This window comes from Mirounga leonina, unplaced genomic scaffold (assembly GCF_011800145.1).
Source record: "Mirounga leonina isolate KUSES-001 unplaced genomic scaffold, KU_Mleo_1.0 Mir_104, whole genome shotgun sequence".
In the NCBI taxonomy this organism is placed as follows: Eukaryota; Metazoa; Chordata; class Mammalia; order Carnivora; family Phocidae; genus Mirounga; species Mirounga leonina.
Window position 1 is genome coordinate 2,885,611 of NW_023270231.1, and position 22,588 is coordinate 2,908,198.

Consider the following 22,588-nt stretch of genomic DNA (forward strand, 5'->3'; position numbering starts at 1 on the left):
CTATACTGCATCTTACAGAGTGGAGTCAGATCCTGTAACTATGGGCATTAGATTCATTTGGAAATAACAGACAACCCAACAAATAGTGGCTTAAACAAGTCAGGGGGTTCTTTTTATTATGTAATAATGATTCCGGAGGTATGCTCTGTAGGGCTTACAGCAGAACAGCGTCATAAAGGAATCAGAATCCTTCAGCCCTCTTGCTTGCACACCTTCAGCAATGTAGCTTTTACTCTCATGGTCACATAGGGCTGCTGTGCCTCCAAGCATTGCTTCTGTATTTCAGAGAAGGAAGAATAAAGAACAAAAAGCCTTCTTTGATAGGCTTTGCTTTTTTCATTTGGGAAGAAAATAGCTCCCCAGACACTTGTACCTACATTTCACCGGCCCAGGCTGTATCACACAGCCACTTAATGCTGCAAAGGGAGTCTGAGAAGTTCAGCCATTTGGGTTTCCAGCCTCTGTGGTAGACAAATGCAAGGGAGGATGCACTGTGCTTAAAATGGGGGCAGCCAGTCCATAGTATCTGCCACCATAGTATTTAAAAAAACACATCTCTGAGCATAATCATTCTCCTGTCTAGATCCTTTCAATGGCTTCTTTTTCCTATTAGGATAAAATTCTCAAACTTTGCCCTGGCCTGAATGTTCCTGTGTGACCTTGCCCCTGACTACCTCGCCAGCCTTTTCTTATGCCAGGCTCGTTCTTTCCACTCTAGCTACACACATCTCCTTAAAAGCAGCGAGCCAGCTCTTGTGTCCCCCTTCCTGGTGCCCTCTCTCCACCAGCCTCCATCCAAACCATCTCTGCCAGACTAAGTCCTGCTCCATCTTGAGATCTCAAGTGCCTGTCATTTCCCCAGAGCAGCGCTCAGTGTCCTCCACGCCTGGGCAAGATGCCTGCTCAGAGCTCCAGTGGCTCCTTGTCCTAGTCAAAGCATTTACAACAGTGTTTCTCAACCTTTTTTTCAATATCACCCTTTTAAGGAATCATTCCAGACATGCTTTTTTCTTCCTAATCACTTCCCCCCCATGTAACTTATGTACCACAGATACACTGTATATCATTGTGTGTATTGTATGTACATCTGGACTTTGTACTTAGAGAAAGATTTCTTGGGCCTTCAAGAACCCATTTTTGTACCTTTGGGAGCTGCCTCGCCCCTGTTGAGAATACATGACTTACAATAATTGTCATTACAAAAATCAGTTTAAATATGTTCTCTAGCATCTATCTGTCTAACCACTATAAAAGTCCATAAGGGCACAGATCAGATCTTCACATTCAGCATTGCCTTAGTACCGTGCCAGGGACATAGTAAGTAATTGTTAAATGTTTATAGACAGTGAATGTTACCACACACAGAGTGGCTAGAGATTTTATATAATTTTTTGAAGTTTTTATTTGTGAGCCTATAAGGAGAAAAAGTCTGAATCTATTTTTCCCACAAAACCATTTATGGAGTAGGCCCTCCACAAATATTTGTTAAATGAATTAATTATCTGTACTTTTTGGTCAGGAGAATCTGCCCTAATTCCTAAAAAGAAAATATTTGCTATGTATCCTGGAAACGACTTGTAATGACTACAAATGTTTTGCATTAGTGATTTATTAAATGCCACCAGCAGCCAGGGAGACACAATGGGATTAAATTACTTCAAGTGACTTTTTCCACTCAAAATTTCTGTCTTGCATCAGTCTGTTGCTCATGTTGGAAAGGTTTTCAGAAGCTGACAACCACCTTCAAAGTGCTTAACCTTGAAATTTGTGAAAACTCTGCAACCTCGCTCATTACTCAGTGCATTTTAAATCCGAGATTAGACATAACCCAACTCACTTCCTTAAAAAGAATTTTTCACTGCATATTACCATTTGGAGAAAGCCAACAATTCATGTTATGAAATAAATAGAAAACCACTGTTTCTGAGGAATTTCCCATGATAAGTGCTCCCATGATATACTCTTACACCTACCATGGATAACATGCTATAGAGATTGCTTTTCAGGAAAATAGGCCTCAGACATTAAAGAATATTTAAATATTAACATGTAACCATGTTCTCTAGCCTAGACTTAGAGAGGCAAAAATCCTATCTCGTGTGTTTAGAAAGCTTTTAACCAATAGGAGATATATGAATATGTGTTTAGCTAAAACTTTGGAGTAATTAGAAAATTATGTTACACAGAAGACAATGTTCATTATTCAATAAATTACTATATTATTCATAATTGTTTTTAAATACTGCTTGCTTATAAATACTTTGGGAGACTTAAAGTTTCTTTGTCACATTGCCTACACTCTCATAAGAAAAATGTAGTTGGATTCAGAGCACCTTCTTCAAGTAAAGGCAATTTCAGTTGCAATTAAAATATCAAATAAGAAAAAAGCTGGATTTCACTGGACATGTATAAGGTTGCCATGGGCATCTCTGACTTTGAGTATTAATCATTTGGCTTTGACCATCCATTTCAGCTCTTCCCCTGGGCCCTCTGGTACCCATCGTTCTCTTTCTTGTCCAGCACATCACCAGATCCCATTGGCTTTCCACTTAAATATCTCCTAAACCCATCCACATTTCTGCATCTGTGCTGCCAATTCTCTAGCCCAGCCTACCACCCACCCTCTCCCTGCACCACCTCATCTATCCTTGCCCTCCTGCAGTGTCTTCCATGGTACAATGTCTCAGTCAGCTGCTCCTGCTGTAACAGACCACTATAGACTGGATGGCTTAATCAACAGGAATTTCTCACTGTTCTGGAGGCTGGGAGCCTGAGATCAGCGTACCAGCATGGTGGGGTTCCAATGATGGTTAGAGTTTCAACATGTGAATTTTAGGATACAAACACACAGACCATAACACGCTGGCACAGTGAAAAATGCCAATTTGGGGTCATATCCTGGTGGTTCAGTGGTTGAGCATCTGACTTCAGCTCAGGTCATGATCCTGGGGTCCTGGGATCTAGCACCGCATTGGGCTCCCTGCTCAGTGAGGAGTCTGCTTGTCCTTCTACTTCTCCCTCTCCCTCGGCCCCTCCCCCTGCTTGTGCGCTCTCAAATAAATAAATAAATAAATAAATAAATAAATAAATAAAATCTTTAAAAAGAAAAGAAAAATGCCAATTAGATCAAGCCAGATCTCTGCTTAAAACCTTCACCGTGACCCACAAGGTTCTGAATTACCCAGGTCAACCCACCTCTCCAGTCTCATCCCACGCTGCTCACCCTTGCAAAATATGGTCTAGCCACACTGATCTTTATTAACTTCAACTTCCCAACCGTGATGTCTTCACATTATCTTTTCTACTGCTACTTCCTCCTCTTAACTAGTCCATTCCTAATCACTTAACAAATATCAACAAAACTTCACTTTCTCAGGGAAACTTACATGCCAGACCAGGATGTGACGCCAAGTTGTATTGCAAAGACATTTTTTATTTTCCTTTCAAGTCTTTATCACTAGTTGTAAGTATTATATATTTTTATTTGTGGGATTATTTAATAGCTAATTATTTAAAGTAATAACGTACACTACTAGAGTACACTACACTCTTCTAGACTATGGACTCTCGGTCTCTCTGGCTCACGTCTAGAGCCTCCTGCTCAAAACATATTTATTAAGTAAATTGAATGTTGGGTTTATCAAACCCAAACCAATGTTCCTCTCCTGTCCATTGGGTTGATCCAACCAAGTTATCTGGAAGATTATAAAACAGCAGGTCTGGAAGCAGCCTTATAGATCATCTAATCCCCACCCCCATTTTGTATAACAAATGAAGAAGTAAGACCAGAGGGCAAATTGCCAAAGGTCGTATAATAAGCTCATAGAAAATCGGCACTAAAAATCAGGTCTTTGGTTTTTCGGTTCTCTGATATTTCAAAGAAATCAAATCATTCCTTCTCTTATGTTTCTTATCACCATTTTTTAGATTGAAATCCTTTCTCTATTTTTTAATCTAATATTGGTATAAAAATATATCCTTATCCAGTAAAATATGGTTGTTGTTAAGGGTTGTCATTCAGGTTATATCTACCCAAGCACACGAATTAGAACACTTAAAATGTTTTGACTTCAGACAATGGTGATGAGCTATTTTAACTCTGCATTTTGAACCTGTTGAATATTTTGGCCCCATGATTTAAACCCAGAGATGAGTTTTAGTCTATGTTCATTAATACAAAACATGAATCATATTTATGCCAATCTTAATGAAAGTACATCTAGAAAGAACTTACCAGAGCAAACTCCATTAAGCTAGCTTAATTCCTTAATCAATGTTCTAAACAGCACACTTAAGCCTTTTCTGACCTTTTGGAAAGTTTTTCTTGCAATTATCATCTAAAAGATCAGTTCCTCTCCATGTACACCAAAGATTTGATTCATCGTCAGTTTTTCTGGTTCCAGTTACTATTCATAACTTGTAGCATAGTATTTCTTCCTTTGTGTCTAATGCTTCTCTCAAGTCCAGTTTTCTTGTAGCACATTTTGCAGATGTGACTCTGCGTCCCAGGATTTGGTACATGGCTGTGTTTAACATATACACGCTTAGGCACTTTAGTGTTTATTATTTTTTATAAAAATTGAATTTTCCCCAATTTGTGAAGTTTTAAAGAGTTATGAACCAGGTTTTGTTTTTTTCAGTTAAATTTTGCCGTCGACCATTTTATCTGTGAGGTTTATTTTCTGGTGAGTAGTTTTTCCAATTAAATGCAGCTTGAATTGGACAAAAGTCTGTTTGCTTTATTTGTTTCCTCCTTAAACACTAAGAAAGTTTTTAGGAGATATATATATATAAAGTATATCTCCACTTCAGGGTTGCTCTTTTTTCCTGGTAGGAAATGGAGGTGGCTCAAGACAATCATCTGTTTAGATTAGATTGTTACCTGATGAAATTTTCAGTTGGAGGGGAAAACAGTTTAGCCCTGATACTTCTCATCCTCTCTTATTTTATAGCTGAGGAAGTTAAGGGTTAGAGAAGAATTCTGGTTTGCATGAGATCACAGAGATAGGACTGGATCTCAGGTCTCTTCACATCCAGGACACTTTGAGGGGAAAGTCACCAAAGCTGAGTATACTTTTCAGAGAGGAGAAGCTGGCTTTTTGTTACTATGGCAATGGAGTGCATTTGAGATTTTTTGACAAGTTTACCCCCTACCTGTAACACAAGGAAAAAAAGAGCCGTTGAGCTGATCTTTATGGTGATTCAGAACACTTTAGATAGATCCTGTCACATGATTTATAAGTTCCTAATTGATTGTGTGGAATTAAGTTATTGGGCAGAGAACCAGCTAATGGAAGCACATTGACAAAATCATTTTTGAGGGACATTAATGGAACTTAAAATAAAGCTGAAATGGCTTTATGGATTTTTCACTCAAACTGTTTATGAACATTTATTGCCAGTAAATTATGTTGTGTCAAAAGAAGGAATCAGTACGTATGGCTTTAATAGAAACCTTTTTGAAATAATAAAATTGAGAATAATTTATTATCTTAGAATGGATAGGGGATAGGATGGGAGAATTCATCCTGATGAATGTTTGTCCACTCTGCAGCTTTTGGGAAAGTGAAAAAGGGTGTGAAAATCAGAAGCCTGATAGGACTTGGAAAGAAATGGTCTTTGTGAAAGTATTAATATCTCCTCTCATTGCGCATGTGAATTGTTTTTAGAAGAGAGGGGATGGGAGATTTGGCAAGTGTAACTTGAGGGTATAAACATTGATATTTGTTCGTATCTCATAAAAAGATGAGCAAGTAGGGAGTGATATGATCTGCTGAAAAAGATGGTCTAGAGTAGTGGTCACAGGCGTTGGTTCCAGAACCAAGAGGGTTCAAATTCTGACTCCCCCTCTTTGCTGCTCAACCATAGGAAAATTTCCTGACTTCCCTGAGTCTCAGATTCCTCATCCATAAAAACAGATATGCATAGTCCCTACCTCATAAGGTTATTCTGATGATCAAATTAAAATAGTTTCAATAGTTTCTAGTTCATAGTAAGTGCTTTAAAAATGTTATTTTTTTAAGAGTCATAAAGGACCTGGATAAGAGGAGGAAAGAATAGGATTCATAAATATTTTAGTACCACTAGAAATATTTTATTGACTATCATCTGCTGATTGCTATATGCCAGAGATCTCATTCAATCTCCCAAGACCCCTAGGAGATAAAGTTACTATTAATGTCCCTTCTTTTCAGAGAAAGAATCTGAGCATCTTAGAGATTGGGTTTCATGCCCAAGGACATTCAGATAATGAGAAATTGTGGTACATTCCCCTGAGAAGTCATATCTATGAGCCTGTTTTCCAGTATGGATGGCACATATGGGCCCCTGTCACAAAAGTCCATCAAAAACAAAGAGGGCATCGGGTGGATGGTGGGAGCTAAGGGAGCCTGAGTGTCTTGCCCTTCACTTTCATCACACGTCCAGAGCCTGTCCATCACCTACGTCCTCTAACTGTGAGAGCCCAGACCCCTGGGTTTTGCTGGCTTGCCATTTTGTGGGTGCCACACTGTCCGGGCACTCAGAAAACAAGGCACTAGGGCATGATGGCTACAAGTGGGTCCTGGAGTCGGATGCCTGCATGTGAATCTCAGCTCTAGCACTCACTAGCCATGTGACTGTGAGCCCCATGTTTTTTAGCACCACTTGTCTTGTAGGATAAGTAGTTTTCTTGGTCTGGGGAAGAAACTACAAGCCTTAATCTTATTTTACTTTAAAGAGATATTTATATTTAGCCCAAATAATATTCTTTTATTAACATAGCTCTTTTATTTTAAGAGGTTAAAATAGGTTGGATTTTGGACATTCATTAAACATGTCATGTAATACATGAGCAGTTTTATAACAATAAATTAGTACTCCCATAGAAGTGGTAGTACCAACTAGAAATAAGGCTAGTGGAAATCTTCAGAACCTAAAATTGAATCTGTCTGTATTCTGTATATGACCTTCCCCCTGTTCACATACAGCCTAGGATCTTATTGAAGAGATGGGATGAATGTCTGTAAGGTAAATAAAAATCCCAGGTAGTGTGTGCTCAGTGCCACATAAGTGTTATAGCTGTGTTACATTTATTGAGAACCTACACTGTGCTAGGCAATGGAGATAGGACAGAGAATAAGACACACTCCTACAAAACACTGGGCAAATGGAATTGTCCATCTGAGAAAGCTGAGGACCCAAGTCAGGTGTTCAGAGGAGACCATGGTCCTTCCACAAATGTAGCATTTATGTAACATTTTTTTATCCCCCTTGGAATTGCTCTAAAAGGATGACTGAGCTAGGGGCGACTGGCTGCAATAGAGTAGTTCCTTCTTGAGCTTAGTGTGGCCAGATGTTAAGTAGCAAGTGAGGTGTTGTCAGTGTAACTGACAAATGGAGAGACAGGCTCAGCACAAAGTGTGGATGGAATAAAGAAAATGGTACAGGATTTTGAGGTTCATTTTACATAAGAAAATGTCATTCCTCATTCTTGGATAATTGGACTGAATAAATGCAATATATGTCATTATGTATATATTTTACATAGTCACAAGTTGTGAAATTGGTATCCTTTGGCTTCAGAGACCTTATAAAATAATAAGAGGGTGCATGAGATATCAGTGAAACATAAAGCTTCACAACATTTTAATATCAGTTCAAATAATGAAGGTTGTCTATGAGCAGTACTACTTGCCATGTGGGTAAGTCACACAATTAAGGCTGATTTCAAAAGAGGTAATGCTCTTTCTCTTGCAGTTTTCATAGAATTCTTAGTAGAGGAAGGGGAGATGTGAGCTAGAACTAAAGAGTGTATACAATGTATACAAACAGAAATAACTGTCCTAGCCTTAATCTGGTGTATTAGTGTTCATTTAATTATTTAAAAAAAAAAAAAAAAGGTTCCAAAGGCTAAGAATAAGCATTTTTTTTTTTTAAAGATTTTATTTATTTATTTGAGACAGAGAGCATGAGAGGGAGGAGGGTCAGAGGGAGAAGCAGACTCCCTGACGAGCAGGGAGTCCGATGCGGGACTCGATCCCGGGACTCCAGGATCATGACCTGAGCCGAAGGCAGTTGCTTAACCAACTGAGCCACCCAGGCGCCCGCATTTTTAAGAAATAGAAGGGGAAGGGATCTCAAAGGAAGCCCTGTTAACTGTAGTAGTGATGGATGGGAGCTGTTTAGTAACAGGTTTGAGATGGTACTGAGAGGTGGTGGCTGAGGCCATGCTCTTGGGTCACAGACAATTAGAAGGCACATTCCAATGTGTTACTCATTGTCCTGTGACTTCTGCCAACCTGTTTTACCCACTGGGCATCCTCCACAGTACCTTTGGTCTAGGTGCTCCTCAAAGGATCACAAAAATGTTGGAGATGTGGAATGCATGCTCTGTAAAACCAGATTTAATATATAGGTAACAAAAGCCATATTATAGTCTATAATCCAACCCAGTCTTATTCAGTTATTGTATTAGGTAGGGTTCTTCAGAAAAACAGAACCAATATGGATCTACATGTAGGAAGAGATTCGTTTTAAGAACTTGGCTCATGTCATTATAGAAGCTAAGAAGTCCCACGACCTGCTATGTGTAAGATGGAGACCCAGGGAGGCTAGTGGCATAATTCAGAGTGAGTCCCAAGGCTCACTAAGAACCAGTGGTCATTGGTGTAGATTCCAGTCTGGGTCTACAGGCTTGAGAACAAGGAGTGTTGAGGGCAGGAGAAGATTGATATCCCAGCTCAAGCAATTAGGCAGGAATAGCCTAATTCTTCCTTCCTCCACCTTTTTTTTTGTAAAGATTTTTTTTTTTTAATTTTTATTTATTTGACAGAGAGAGACACAGCGAGAGCAGGAACACAAGCAGGGGCAGAGGGAGAGAGAGAAGCAGGCTTTCCACGGAGCAGGGACCCAATGTGGGGCTCGATCCCAGGACCCTGGGATCATGATCTGAGCCAAAGGCAGACTCTTAATGACTGAGCCGCCCAGGCGCCCCATTCCTCCACCTTTTTGTTCTATTCAGGCCCTCAACAGGATTGGCGGATGCCCACCTGCACCGGGGAGGGCCATCGGCTCTGCTACATCCACTGCATCACATGCCACTCTCATCTGGAAACACCCTCAGAGACACACCCAGCAACCATATTTAGCCCAATATCTAGGTACCTCATGATCCAAGTCAAGTTGACACATAAAATTAACCACCACATGTATAAAGAACACAATAAAGTTTAAATCACAAGAGCAAAATAATATGTGCATAATAAGACAACATTCTTATGAAATTTACATCAAAAAAGTTGTATTTAATGCAGACTATGGGTACATTTTGATCTATTTGACATGATGTGGTTTGGGGTCTTAAAAAGTAAAAGTGTCTACGGGCAGAAAAAGATCTTAAATGTGCCCACATGAAATGTCTCTTTGCCTACTGCAACTGTCTGTAGGGTTGTTGCAGGGGAGAATTTAGCTAGTACATCTGGAGTACATGTGATGGTTTTACTCAAAATGTTAGCTTAGATTAATAGTTATCATTCACTAGGATGTTCTTTTAAATGACCATACATAATGTTAAGTTGAAGCATTTTTTTCTGATTTTATTTGCAGTAGTCTGTTACTGGTATCAAAAAGATTAAATACTTTCCAAAAAAAAAAAAAAAGATGAAATACTTTTATAGTTGCTGCACAAGTTCATTTAACTAGACGCATCAGTGTGCTTGGATAAATCTGGATTTGGAATAACCATGGTTAATGGAAGATTTCTAGACATAACACTACAAGACGATTCTAGAAATTGGCACATGAATACAAGATGTTATTCTGCCCCTTTTTGTGGCATCAAAGAACTACACCAAAAAAAGTATAAAAATAAACACCTTTCCTTCAAAGTGCAGGATAGTGCCTGGCTAAGTTTAATTGAAAAACTAATATCCAGTGCAATTGTCTGTGATAAACTGAGGCTTAAATGATTTGAAAATACTCTGGGAGCAGACAAATCAGATAATCACCATCTTTATGGCTGGGAGGGTTCAGCTGGTGATGACAAGTTGTAAAGATAAAAGCTTATTGCAAAGTCAAGAGCTAAATGTCTAGATTGGGTCGGGGATCAATGTTAAATAATACTCAAAGTGTAAAAAGCAATGAACGCCAAATGATCTCTCATAGTGTTCTGTTTTATTTAACTTTTCAAGATAGTATGCAGAACTTTATTTACTGAAAACTTGTTTCCTTAATGTCATTAGGTGGATACCCTAAAGTGTTAGGGTGTCCTCCACCATCCACCCACTGCCTAGATATTGGATGTTTCTGTGATTTGTGCCCTGAGCTGCAATCAGAGGGCTTCAGCTGCTGCTTTTCAAAACATTTCCAGTTGGGTGATTATTAATAGTTGATGAGAGACAAGAGTTAGATTGTGCCATTTTTTAGGCATCTTCTTCTTTTTTTTTTTTTTAAGTCAACATGGTATTTGCCTCATGGCCTCACTCTGATCTCAGCAAGAACACTTTCAAAAGAAGTACCTTGTTTTTTCAAAGGCTGTTTGCATGAGTTGATTCAGTGCTCCCTTATCATGGAGTGAAAGCCAAGGGCAAAATATGCGCTTTGGGTTGTGTGAAGGATTCACCCTACACTTAGCTCCACTCACTGTGCTATTTGTGCCCCCAGGTGACATGTCCAAACTCTCCAACCTCTGTTTGCTTTTTTCTTTTGTTTACAGGAGCGGAGGGCACAGTGTTCCCTAAATCTATAGAGACACCTAATGTCAGGGCAGACCCCTTCAAGGAACTAAGGTAAACTTCTGACTATGGTTTGCGTTGATTAGTGGCTATTTCCTTTGGGCAACTGGCTGATGATCCATTTTGAGTGTTTGGAGTGTAACAGAGTCACAACATGAATATACAAACTGGTAGAGATTAGAAAGGGTGTGAAGATGAGCTACATCCAAGAGAAAATTCTCTCTGAGAAGAAGACTGAGGGTTTGGAGGAAGAGGTTGCCAGCCTTGTAATTAGGAGATTCGGGATTCATTCATTCACGGTGTTTGTTTCCTGCTGTGTTTTGTGGTACCCAAAACCTAACCAATTACACAACTAGTCAGTAATTGGTGCTGATCAGCCCAAAGAAAAGTGGTACCTAAAAGAAACTGAACTCTAAAAACTATACAGATTTTTGCTTGTGTGTGACAAGCTCTCCATCACTTGGACCATTAATGGTACTAGAACTACTTTCTGTGAATATTCCATGTACTGGTGTTAATCTTCAAATATCCATAATTGTGCTGCCTTTAGCAGAAAAAGGCTCTGAGATGCTGTGTACTTAGCACCAACAACTAAGGAAAACAAAAAAGAACAATAGGTACAGACAGACAAACAGAGATAAAGATATGACCTAAAAACCATCCCTGGCTCCAAAAAGGAAACACATAAAAAAACAGTATTTTGAAACAAATATAACTATATGTTTAGCTATATACGATGCAGGTAGGCCAGGAGCCAGAGGGGGCTCCCGCAAAACCCAGCTAAGAGGCTCCTTGGCTTCATGCAGGATAGGAATCAAATGCGAGTTGGGGGAGTGAAAGCAGAATTTATTGAATAGCAGGAGGGACAGACAGAAAATAGCAGATGGAATGGAGTTTCTGGGAGACTCAGAAAGGAAAGGAGAATGAGTCTCAATGTCACTTGGGGTTAGGGGCTTATATTGGAAAGGAGTCTAAGGTGTGTGTTCCTCCAGGAATCCAGAGTAGGGTCTGATCAAAGGCAAGTGTCAGGCGAACGGCAGGTGTCATTCCACAAATCACTGAAGGTAGGGAGTGTTGATGCAATCATTGGCCAAGGTTTGTCAGAAGCTAAATTCCTGGGACATGTTTGGGATCCGGCTCTTCTTAGACGTTATCGGGTGTTTGGGACCTAGGACAAAACTCAGAGAATGATTAACTTTCTAGCTTCCCCCTTGAAGTGGGAACATAGCTTCTTTGGCTTATTCAGAAACGGGACCTAGCAGAAAAACAGCAGAGATGGAGCCAATTCTAAAGTGGAGTCCCTTCAGCTTCCCTGCCTCACTTATAATCATGAACAATTCAGCACATACTGGCTTTCTTCATTTCTTGTAGTTCTTTTAACTAAAACCCATCATAAATCATCATCAATAACATTGCATATTTAATAGTAGACCTCAAACATTAGCAAATGTGTTTGGAAGAGGATAATTCATAGAGAAAGAGAACATTTTCTTATCAAAATCCCATATACAGTGGGCTGTAGTTTTCACATTATACGCCCCATTGCAAGGCTTTACTTTCCCTAGAAGAGTTGCTTCCCTCTCAGGGCTGTTACCTGCCAGAAGTTACCTGACTCTCTGTCAGCCAGATCCTGTGTTTCCTATTAGGTACTAAAGCTGGAATCTTTGCAGCAAATCCACCCAAGGACACATGTATTTTAGGACTTAGAGAGCAAGCTCATTCTCTGAGAATGCAGTGAATCTTCATGTGTGTGATGTGAAAGCCCTTTGAAACAAGCTAATATGTGGGCTGGTTCCCTTTCTTTTCACAGACCTCCTTAGGAGCAGGGTTCTTTTTAACACAACTAGTCAGTAATTACTGCTGATCAGTCCAAAAAAAGATGCTGTCTAAAAGAAGCTGACCTAGAGGCGCCTGAGTGCCTCAGTCAGTTAAGCGTTGGACTCTTGATTTGGGCTCAGGTCATGATCTCAGAGTTGTGAAATCAAGCCTCATGTCTGGCTCCATGCTCAGCAGGGAGTCTGCTTTTCCTCTCCCTCTGCTCCTCCCCCTGCTCTCTCTCTTTCTCTCTCTCTCTCTCTCTCAAATAAGTAAGTAAAATCTTTAAAAAAATAAATTTTAAAAAATAATAAATAAAAAACAAAAGAAACTGACCTCTAAATATAATACAGCACCCCCCACCCCCACCTGTGGAATAAGCTCTCCATTACCTGGAAGGCATGGAAAATTTAAGAATCAAGAATTTAGACTAACTTTGCTTTAAACAGAAAACTAAATCTTCTGTGGATAAAAACAAACCCAACCCACATCAGACAAAAAGACAACTCTCCAAACATCAGCCCACTTTAGAGATCCATATTCTGAAAAATTGAGAAGAGATGATTTGCTCATAGAGCACAATAGCCATACTTAACGGTTGTCTGTAGACCCTGTGGAAAACCCTCGGAACTGGCCTTAGAAAAAACTGAATTTCCAAAATTAGAAGTGAATCTCCTAAGTGCAACAAATAAGGACTTCTGGTAGTTGCTGCATTTCCATTGTTTATTCTCCAGTTGTAGACATATTCTATAGAGACTAGAAATAAAATTTTCTTACAGGAAACATAAAAACACTTTAATATGTAATTCCTCAACTGTTTTTTTTCTTTGCTCCTATTCAAATTGTGTTGATGGTTGATAACCTGAACTGAGTCAGGGCCTAGAATGTGATAACTCGCCCCTTCATCCTTATGGGTTTTTTTTTTTTTTATTTTAATGGCACTCTGTGGGAGAATGTGTGACCAGGGCGCCTGGGTGGCTCAGTTGGTTAAGCGACTGCCTTCGGCTCAGGTCATGATCCTGGAGTCCCGGGATCGAGTCCCGCATCGGGCTCCTTGCTCAGCGGGGGGTCTGCTTCTCCCTCTGACCCTCTTCCCTCTTGTGCTGTCTCTCACTCTCTCTCTCAAATAAATCTTTAAAAAAAAAAAAAAAGAATGTGTGACCAATTGAAAGATAATCAAATGTAGTAGATACATTAGCCCAGACCAGTGCGTCTGTGGATATTTCACATTTGTCAGCAAATGGTGCCACATTTTACTCTATTCAACTGAATGGTATTGACCTTGGATAGTGAATAAATAGGTAATGAATGTTTTCTGGCCTCTGGCTTTACAGTTGGATTAATTGTACTGACCCAGCTCATTTGTGCCCATGTGTCTTCTGGTCTCAGGAAAGTAGAATAATCTGAGGGAAATCCCTGGATTTGTGCCAGCAGGTACACACTGAGCTGTGTAGGTGAAGCAGAGGTGGTTCACTCCTCAGGAGCAGCACAACAGAGTTGGGGGAGTACCAAGCTGGGGGGCAGATACCTACAGCAAACACACTATGTAGCCTTGAGCTAATCCGGGAGCCCAAAAAATCAAACATGGGAAAATACCATCTATTTTAGAGACCTTCTCTGTTGGGATAACTTCTTTCTTCCAACGTCTGTTTTTGGCTTTTGAAGGTGTTTTGTTTTGTTTGTTTGTTTGTTTGCTTGCTTGCTTGTTAATGAGAAGGAAATTTTAGGCCTCCCACACATCTTCTTAGAAGATCTCAACCCTCAGCTCAAGGAGTGGTAGCTGCTTCTCTGCTAGAGTTTCAAGTTTCGGTTCACTGCTTTCCTTTTCAGAGTTACTATAGTTACTGTATTCACAGTGTTTGCTTAAGATGTTTGTAAATAATCCAGGGTTGAGTTGAAAATCACAAAAGAGGGTTGCTTCTCTCCAGACAAATAATCAGTGTTAGCAAGGTCTGAGCCCAGCATCCAACTTGGGCGGTTTGTTGAGTTTGCCCCTGTAGGACAATTCTGAAATAATGACATGTTGCCCTAGATTCAAGACTCTGCTGAAGACATCTACCAGGCACTTGGCCTATCTCTTGAAATCAGAAAAACTAACTTGGAATAGAAACTGGATTTTAATAAATTCACGATCTGAAATTCACAATTTGAATATATTAAATGTTCGCTTGTTCATTATTTCTCTTTCCTGGTGTCTGTATATATAAAGACAAATGGAAAAATCCCTGATCTCAGGCTGTGCGTAATCTGAGACGGGAAATGGGCCATTTAGTTTTATATATGTGTTTTCTGTAAGAACAGAAGCTACCTTTGAATGCCTACATTGCTCTAAGGATTCTTTTCAACTGTGAAGCTTCCCTGTAAGATTCTGATCCTAAAAGAATAGGAAATAGACTGCAAAATCTTATTTCCCAGACATATGCCAGGGCAAATGTAAAAAATGGGAGAAGGTTACATAGACCACTGAACACATATAGCCAACTCTGTTCCTCTAAATATCACTAAAAGCTTGGAAGGAATCACAAAAGAGCAAGAAGCCAAAAGGTCTTTATAAAAGAATTCTTCATCAGCTAATGTGCCGACATGCTCTTACTCTGCATACAGTTACGACAAGGGTGATGACCTGATTTCCGTTTCATCACAGCTCAGGGAACTGTTTGCCAGCTAAATTTTTTGACACTTATTAGGAGTCGGGGCATCTGCTAAATACTTAGAATACAGAGATAAATAAATGAGTACTCAACTAGTTTGTAGTTAAGGAGAATAAGATAGAAAGGCACCCAAAAATACAAGGTAATATAAGTGATAGAATAGATATATGAACAAAGCCAGAGGAAACACTGGGAATGACACACAGGATTCTACCTGAGACGGTTAGGTAAGGCTGCCCATCTTTATTTGTAAGATGAAAGAAAAAAACAGTGAGTGAGCCTCAGAATTTAAAAAGCGTGGTTACCTAGGTTCACTTAATGCAAGGACAAATAGGCCAATGGATTTCTGTAGCTCCCAAGAATATTATCGTGTCATTTACAAAAATGAGGTTCTGTAATTTCCTTATGACAATTGTGTTCTTTAATAAATCACGTGAAGGCAATCTCAGATATGATCACAGAAGACTTTAATGATTGTTACAAGTTTCAAAGTTCAGTCCATAACATCATTCAGAGCTGAAACAGTCACTAATACCAAACCCATTCTGCAGCCTCAAATAAATAAGGTATTGTTACTGTGGGGTTTTTTCCCCCCACAACATTACCAGAGTTTTAATAATAAAGCAGAAAATCCAAAGATATATCTGGTATCCCTGATATGACTTGATTCTTCTGTAGGATTTTTTTCTTAATGAAGAGATACTAATCTGAACTCTTTGGGAGTGTGTGAGATTTAAAGTCTGTGTATATCACAGGAAAACAAGGATCAGACACCACTTCCAAGTTGACAAAAATGAATTTATTTCTTTAAATTTATTTTAAAATGGCTGTAGCCAACCAAATATTTATTTGATTCTCAGTGATTTATAAATTGAAGCTACCAGAATAATCTGTCATAGCATCACAGTTCAATTAATACTCGGTAATCCCTCTCCCTTCCCTTGTCCCCCTCAAAAGTCACAATAGCAAATTTGGAGAGGCAGTCTGATTTTTGAATTATATAAATATAATATTTATGTTTATCATTTTATACATATATTTTTACATATATGCACATGTGCATATGTACATATATTAAAACATATATACACATACATATCTATTTTACATATATAGGCATATAGAGAGACTGACAGAGACGCAGAGAGAGAGGAGGGAGGGAGAGGGGCTACAGATTGTGCTCCATAGTTATGGGCACACGGGATATGGGGCAGTACCATTATGAAAGAAATCTTTAAATTTTTTCCTCTTTCAACATTTTGCAGACGTGTTTGGTACCTGTTTTGCATGTATGAGATTCATAACTATTTGATCACAGAGCATGAACATTGAAGTGATTCAAAGGAGAAATGAAAATGTGTAGTGGCCTGATAATATCACAGGTACTCAAGGGCCTTCCAAACTAGAAGAGTAGTGAAGCAGTGTCCATGTTGATCAAGAGCCATGCTTTGAAGGTGTCCTGTGCTGGGGCTGAGTTTGGCCCCAAAGCCAACCTGCCTTGTGAACTTGGGCAAGTCTCCTAAGCTCTCCTCACCCAGTGCCTAGAACATGGGAAAAGCTCAGTGGACATTAATTCAACAAATGTTAGCTCCTAGGAGGAGCAAGCAGCTCATTTTCATGGGGCTCCAGGCCTCAGACAGGAGTTCCCAGAGTGTTCAATTTCATCAGCCAGTAAAAAGTTTGTGAAACCATGGTGACTGACAGTTCTTTTTCCCTGAAGGACAAAACCAAAAGGCTGTTGTGTGCCTCCATCTACCATTAACATTTTATATTAAAGGATAAGGATATTTCACCTAACAGAGTAGAGAGGGCACAGCCTTGGGATGGAAGACAGCCCATAAATCGCATACCTTGAGCGGTATTAGCATGTCATCATGTTGCCTCAATTTTCTCATTTGCCAGAGACACTAGTGACTAGTGCCAACTCTTCACTCATTCTGCAGTGCCCGCCCAGAAAAAAACAGCTATCTGAAAGCCACAGGTGAGGGCTTAAAGAAGTCCCCCTGATTTTAAGGTTGTCTTGTTTGAAAACTCACAGTAAGACATCTTGCCCATCTTTGAAGACCAGTGAGTCCATATATATGTCCCTTTTCTCCCTCTTTCCCTTCCTCCTGAGTTCCAGATCCTCTCATCTCCTTCCCTTTGCTTCATTAGTATCGATACATAGTCTGAATTTATCTGCATATTTCTTTTTTTCCCTTAGCTCCACCTTTCTCTAGGTGTCCTTTTCACCACGGTTCTCTTAGGTTACAGAAGGAGAAACAAAAGGGGTACAGGAAAAGGGAGGTTGCAGTATTGGAGGTTATTTCCATCTTTGCCTTTGCTTTCTTGATCAAAAGCTTGTGTTTTATAAATGTGATAGAGAGTATATTATAAAGCTACCAAACCTAGGCGTCCCACAGGCATCTCCTCTGTACAGTATAATTCTGCCAGTAAAAGCCAGGGAGGGATAAATGGAAGATAACATCATGGGGGACAAGGAGTCCAGGATATAGAGCAAGTCCCACCCTGACAGGAAGAGGAAGTTAAAAACCTATCTCTTCTGATTTCTGGTGAATTGTAGGAAGAAGATAGGAAATGCAGAGAAAGCAAGTGGTAAAATATATAGCCTGATGACCTTTATCCTCTGAGTTATGGAGGGAAGAAACCAGTTAGATTTCAAGGAAAGTCAGAAGCAAAGGGTCATCGTGCATTTTCATTTGGGACTCTAGGAGGAAACCAACTTGCAGGGTGAACTGTCATGTGGCTAGAGAGGAAAAGGTGACTTGGGTCAGCAGTCTCAAATTTCCTTCAGCTCCTGGGAGGGTGGAGGGGGGGGGAATGCCAGTGCAGGAAAGAATCTACATGGGGTCCCATTGAGCAATGCAGATGGCTAATGATGGTGGTGCAGGCTAGCAGGCTCCTGGGCAGCTTCCCTGCAGTGGGACTGAAGGCTCCAAACCAGACAGTCCAGTTTGGGGGTGTGGTGAAACATACCCAGACCTCAGGGCCTACAAACACCATTCAGACCTGATTAGGTGGCCCTAAGTGAGCACTGTGGGGAATAACCAGAATTCACCCACGGAGGGCTTAGAAGTGTGGGCTGCTAGCCTGATGCCAATCAGGACCACATCTCCTGGAATCTGAACCTTCTTTGTTCCTGTCACCAGGATGTCCTATAACCCCCATCCCCCCAGGTCCATTATGATACCATAAAGAGGGAGAAGATAATTATTTATCCTCACGAAAAAGTTAAAACTTTTTAATCACAGAGAGAAGGCCACAATAAATTTAGTTTTTCCTAACCATCCATAAGGATGAGGTGGAGAGAAAAATTAAGTCAGGTAAGAACAATAAAGAAATGCCATTTGCTTTCACAATTTATAAATTGGGTGACCTGCAATACAAGGTATTATGCCAGTCACATCTTAGCTGACTGCCATGCTTCAAAGGCCATGAGTCTTCCCCTCTGTGTCTTGTAGGGACCACTGGGTATGATCATAAGGAAAAAAAAAATGCTGTCAGAATCCATCATCAGGTACCTGCTAGTACTGATTTAGTTTCTCTGTAAGTCTTGAACTAGCATTGATTGAAACTATAGCCCAGCCCTGATGCTTGAAACATACTCCCAGAAAGTGTTCCTAGATTTGTAATCTTTTAAACCAACAAAATACTGGAGGAAATGCCTTAATAGCCAATACATTTCACATGCTTCTCCAAATGATTCCCAGACTATCTCTGAAAGCTAAAGCCATCAGCCATGTTGCAGTGAGGCACCTTAGTGCCTACATGATTGTCCCTTAATGGCTGGCCCATTTTCATCTGAACTGGAGAAAGGCAATGTGACACATAGTTATCATTATGTAGGACAAGTGGCTTTTATTTAAAAATTAAAATTATATCCTTTAAGTTAATTTTTAACATAAGGGTTTAAAATATGAAAAAAAAATGATTCAAAAGATAAACTCATAATGGGGGGGAGTATAAAATTGCACTTCTCTCCATGTTGTCAAGGCAGGCATGATATCATAAATTAAGTGCTAACCTCTCAGTCTTTTAGAACAGAATGGGCATGTGTGTATGTTTGCCAAAATTCCTGAGTTGGGACTACCTTCTGCCTCAAAAGGAGCACTGTGACTTTATTATTGTTTTTATCTTGATTAAAATGTCAACAGCTGCCATTTATTATGTAAAGTGTGTGGGGTAGATTGTTCTCTTATTCTTGAAAAACACACAATTGCTTTTGAATCTCCGTTTTTTTCCCCCTCAGTGGGATGGCCCTGCTGGGTGCATAGACAGAAAATCTTGCTTAATTACACCCTTCATGATTTTGGCTTGAAGACAGCCTTGTTTTATTCCAATTATATCCTTTTCAAAACAAAGAGTAATGGGAGTTGAAAGGAACAAGCTGACAACAGTTTTTACCTGAAATAAGTTGAGAACTAGAAGTGAATCATAATTTAAAAAAAAAAAAAATCAACCAATGGTTATCATTTTTTTTCTTACTCCAGAATTTTCCAGAATTAGAATATAAATGAGATCAAGACCATCAGATCTCAGAGACAACTCGGTAATCTTGCTGGATTTCCTGGCCATGGACTATGGGCCAACTTGGGCCAAATGTCACTCACTTGTTTGCTATCCTTCAGTGGCTCCCATTGGCTTAAAGATGAAATTTCAAAAACAAAGCACTCACAAGTCACCTTCAAGCGGTTGATGTGGCCCTGGGTGATGACCTGGCTTCTCATCTCCCATCACCCTTGCCCCTCTTCCAACCTTTTCTCATTTTGTTTCTCCCTCTGCTCTCCTCCTCTCTGTTGACCATTCCTCCCATTAAACTTGTAATTCCTGCTCTCACATTTCAATTTCTAAACATACTTTATTCTGTAGCAGTTCCCTTCTATAATACTCTGTATTAATTTCACAGATTTACTATTCACTCTTTACCATTTGATTATATTAGTGATCGTTTCAAATTTCTTCTGTTCTCTGCTTTTTAAATTATAGTTCAGGTCTCTAATTTTTTATTGAGACTTTTTCAAATGGCTGGTGATTCTCAGATGTCTATTTTTAAGAGTGAGGCACAAAGAATCTTTTGGCACATTTTGTGTGCATGAATGGTGCTTGTTGGATGGTGGGCTTCGAGGTAGGATGGTCAGGCTGGGATTTTTAGGTGGGTGACCGCAAATATGAGAATCAAGGACTGATTAGTGTCCTAGTCCCTTGCTGGGGATGAGTCTGGGGGCCAGTGTGTTCAGGTTGAGCCTACAAGGCCTCCTTCTTCAATATGCAGGCTTTCACTTCATTCCCTGTTTTCAGGATTACACTGCCACCCTTAGCTGTCCTTGTCTCACAGAACCCAGAATTCAGGTCTTCTCTCATGAGCATCCTTATCTATTTGGGCTGCTGTAAAAGAATATCATAGACTGGATGGCTTATAAACAACAGAAATTTATTTTTCACAGTTCTAAAGGCTGGGAAATCCAAGATCAAGGTGCTGGCAGGTTCCTGTTGAGGGTCTGCTTCCTGGTTCATAGGCGGCCATCCTCTTGCGGTGTGCTCACATGACGGAAGCAGCTAGGGAACTCTGCGATCTGTTTTATAACAGCACTGATCTCATTCATGAGGGCTCCACCTGCTCACCTCCCAAAGACCCCACTTCCTATTACCATCACATTAAGGATTAGGATTTCAACAGGTGAATGGGGGGCAGGGGGGACACAAACACTTAGTCCATGACAGTGAGGATGGCCTGGTCACCTGGGTGTATGCAGTGGAGAAACAGCCTAGGAGTCCAACCGTTTCTCCTGGAGCCCTCAACCCATCTTCTGATTGTGGTTCCACCAGACTCTCCTAGCCACAGAGGCACGGGCTAGTTTCTGGGCCTACACCTGGCAAGGATTATGCAGCTTGAGCTCGCTGTTGGCTTGGTCTTCACCAAACCCACAGGCTCTTAGCTTTCAGCTTTCTGGCATCTGCTAATGAAGTCACTATTTGTGGTTTGCTTTTCAACTTCCAAAACTGGGTTGTCGTCTTTCTTCCACCTGTGTTGTTTCTCTTTTTCTTTGTCCCTCTGGGTCTGTGCCTTTTGAGGGTCCTTTTACAATCATTGCATTAGCATTTCAGGGAGGAACAGAGGTAGACTGTGTATTGAGTTCAGTCAGAAGTCCTCTCTCTTCTGTTTGTAGACTTCACCCGTTCTCCCTTTTCTTTGTTTCACCCAGGGTGCCTTGGAGCCTTACCGAGAGCCTTGTAATTCCCCTGTCCTGAAACATTCTTTGTACTCTCTTTCTACAAAATCATGTTTCCACTCTCAGCTTAAACTGCACTTCCTCAGGAAACTCTTTTGGGCATACCTCCCCCTCCCCCCCGCTCATATGGCCTACCTGTTACAAACACACAAAGCCCCTCCACTTCTTCCTTTCAGATTCACTGGCTGAGATGTCTTCCACATTTGCCATTGCCCACAACCACAAAGAGGTTTAGGCTAGATGGATCATGACAAATGTATTCTCTCCAAAAGCGTGTGTTCAGCCAGTAAACACATGAGTAATTGCCTCCTTCACATTTGTTTGTCAAGGAGAGCCATCAAAGTCTCCTGGAGCCTCTTATTATCCCATGCCTTTCTTTCTTCTAGCCATCATAAGTCATTTCCAAAAGAGCATAATTCATTCCTCTTTCTCTTACGGGAAGTTTCAAAACTTTAGATTCGTTTTTCACCCATGGGTTGTACCATAGTCACACTCCAGCAGAACTGTACTTCACTTGAAGTCTCTAGCCTGAAGTTCCTGTTCATTTTCCCAACCATGGTGATCATCATTCATAGAGGATTGCAAAGTTCCCTTTCCCCCAGTTATACATGTCATTGTCACTTCCTATTCACCAAGGGAAATGGGTTTCCAGGTCTTTGAGTTTTGTTTTGTTTTGGGGTTTTTTTTTCCAGAAATACAACCTGAGTCATGAATGATTGTTTTCCTGGCCTGGCATCTGAGCTCAGGCACACTCACTCCAGAATAATAGCACAGAGCAATTTGCATCCTTTGACAATTCAAGCACCATGCCCCTAACCTTGAATAGAACATAGATGCTAATAAATTCAGGGTCTTAAAAATGTGAATTATAGTCATTTCACACTTCATGGCAGCTTCATGCAGAAGAAATAGCTTAAAACTTAATTATAATGCTTGTCCCTTCATTAAGTGCAGATGACATTCCTCAGATTTTTGCAATGACATCTGAGGAAAGGAGTTCAGAAACTTATTAGTTATTCATGATGGAGAATATTGACTGTGTACTGATTAAAGGAAGGTGTTGACACACTTCTTAACATGATGCATCTGTCTATTAGTTTATGGTTCTCCCTGTGGTCCTCACGGAAAGCTCTTTGGGAAATGAGGAAAACACCCTTCAGCCTTTGAGAGCAAATGTCTA

General features: G+C 40.2%; 1 protein-coding gene across 4 annotated transcripts in view; it reads left to right on the plus strand.

Annotated features, from left to right (window-relative positions):
• The window catches only part of SGCD (sarcoglycan delta), a 774,199-nt gene that overhangs the window by 659,092 nt on the left and 92,519 nt on the right, over positions 1-22,588 (plus strand). For all 4 annotated transcript variants that reach the window (XM_035012991.1, XM_035012973.1, XM_035012962.1 and 1 more), the window contains one exon: positions 10,694-10,766. In XM_035012991.1, the coding sequence (XP_034868882.1) occupies positions 10,694-10,766 (73 nt within the window). The remainder of the gene's footprint in view (positions 1-10,693; positions 10,767-22,588) is intronic.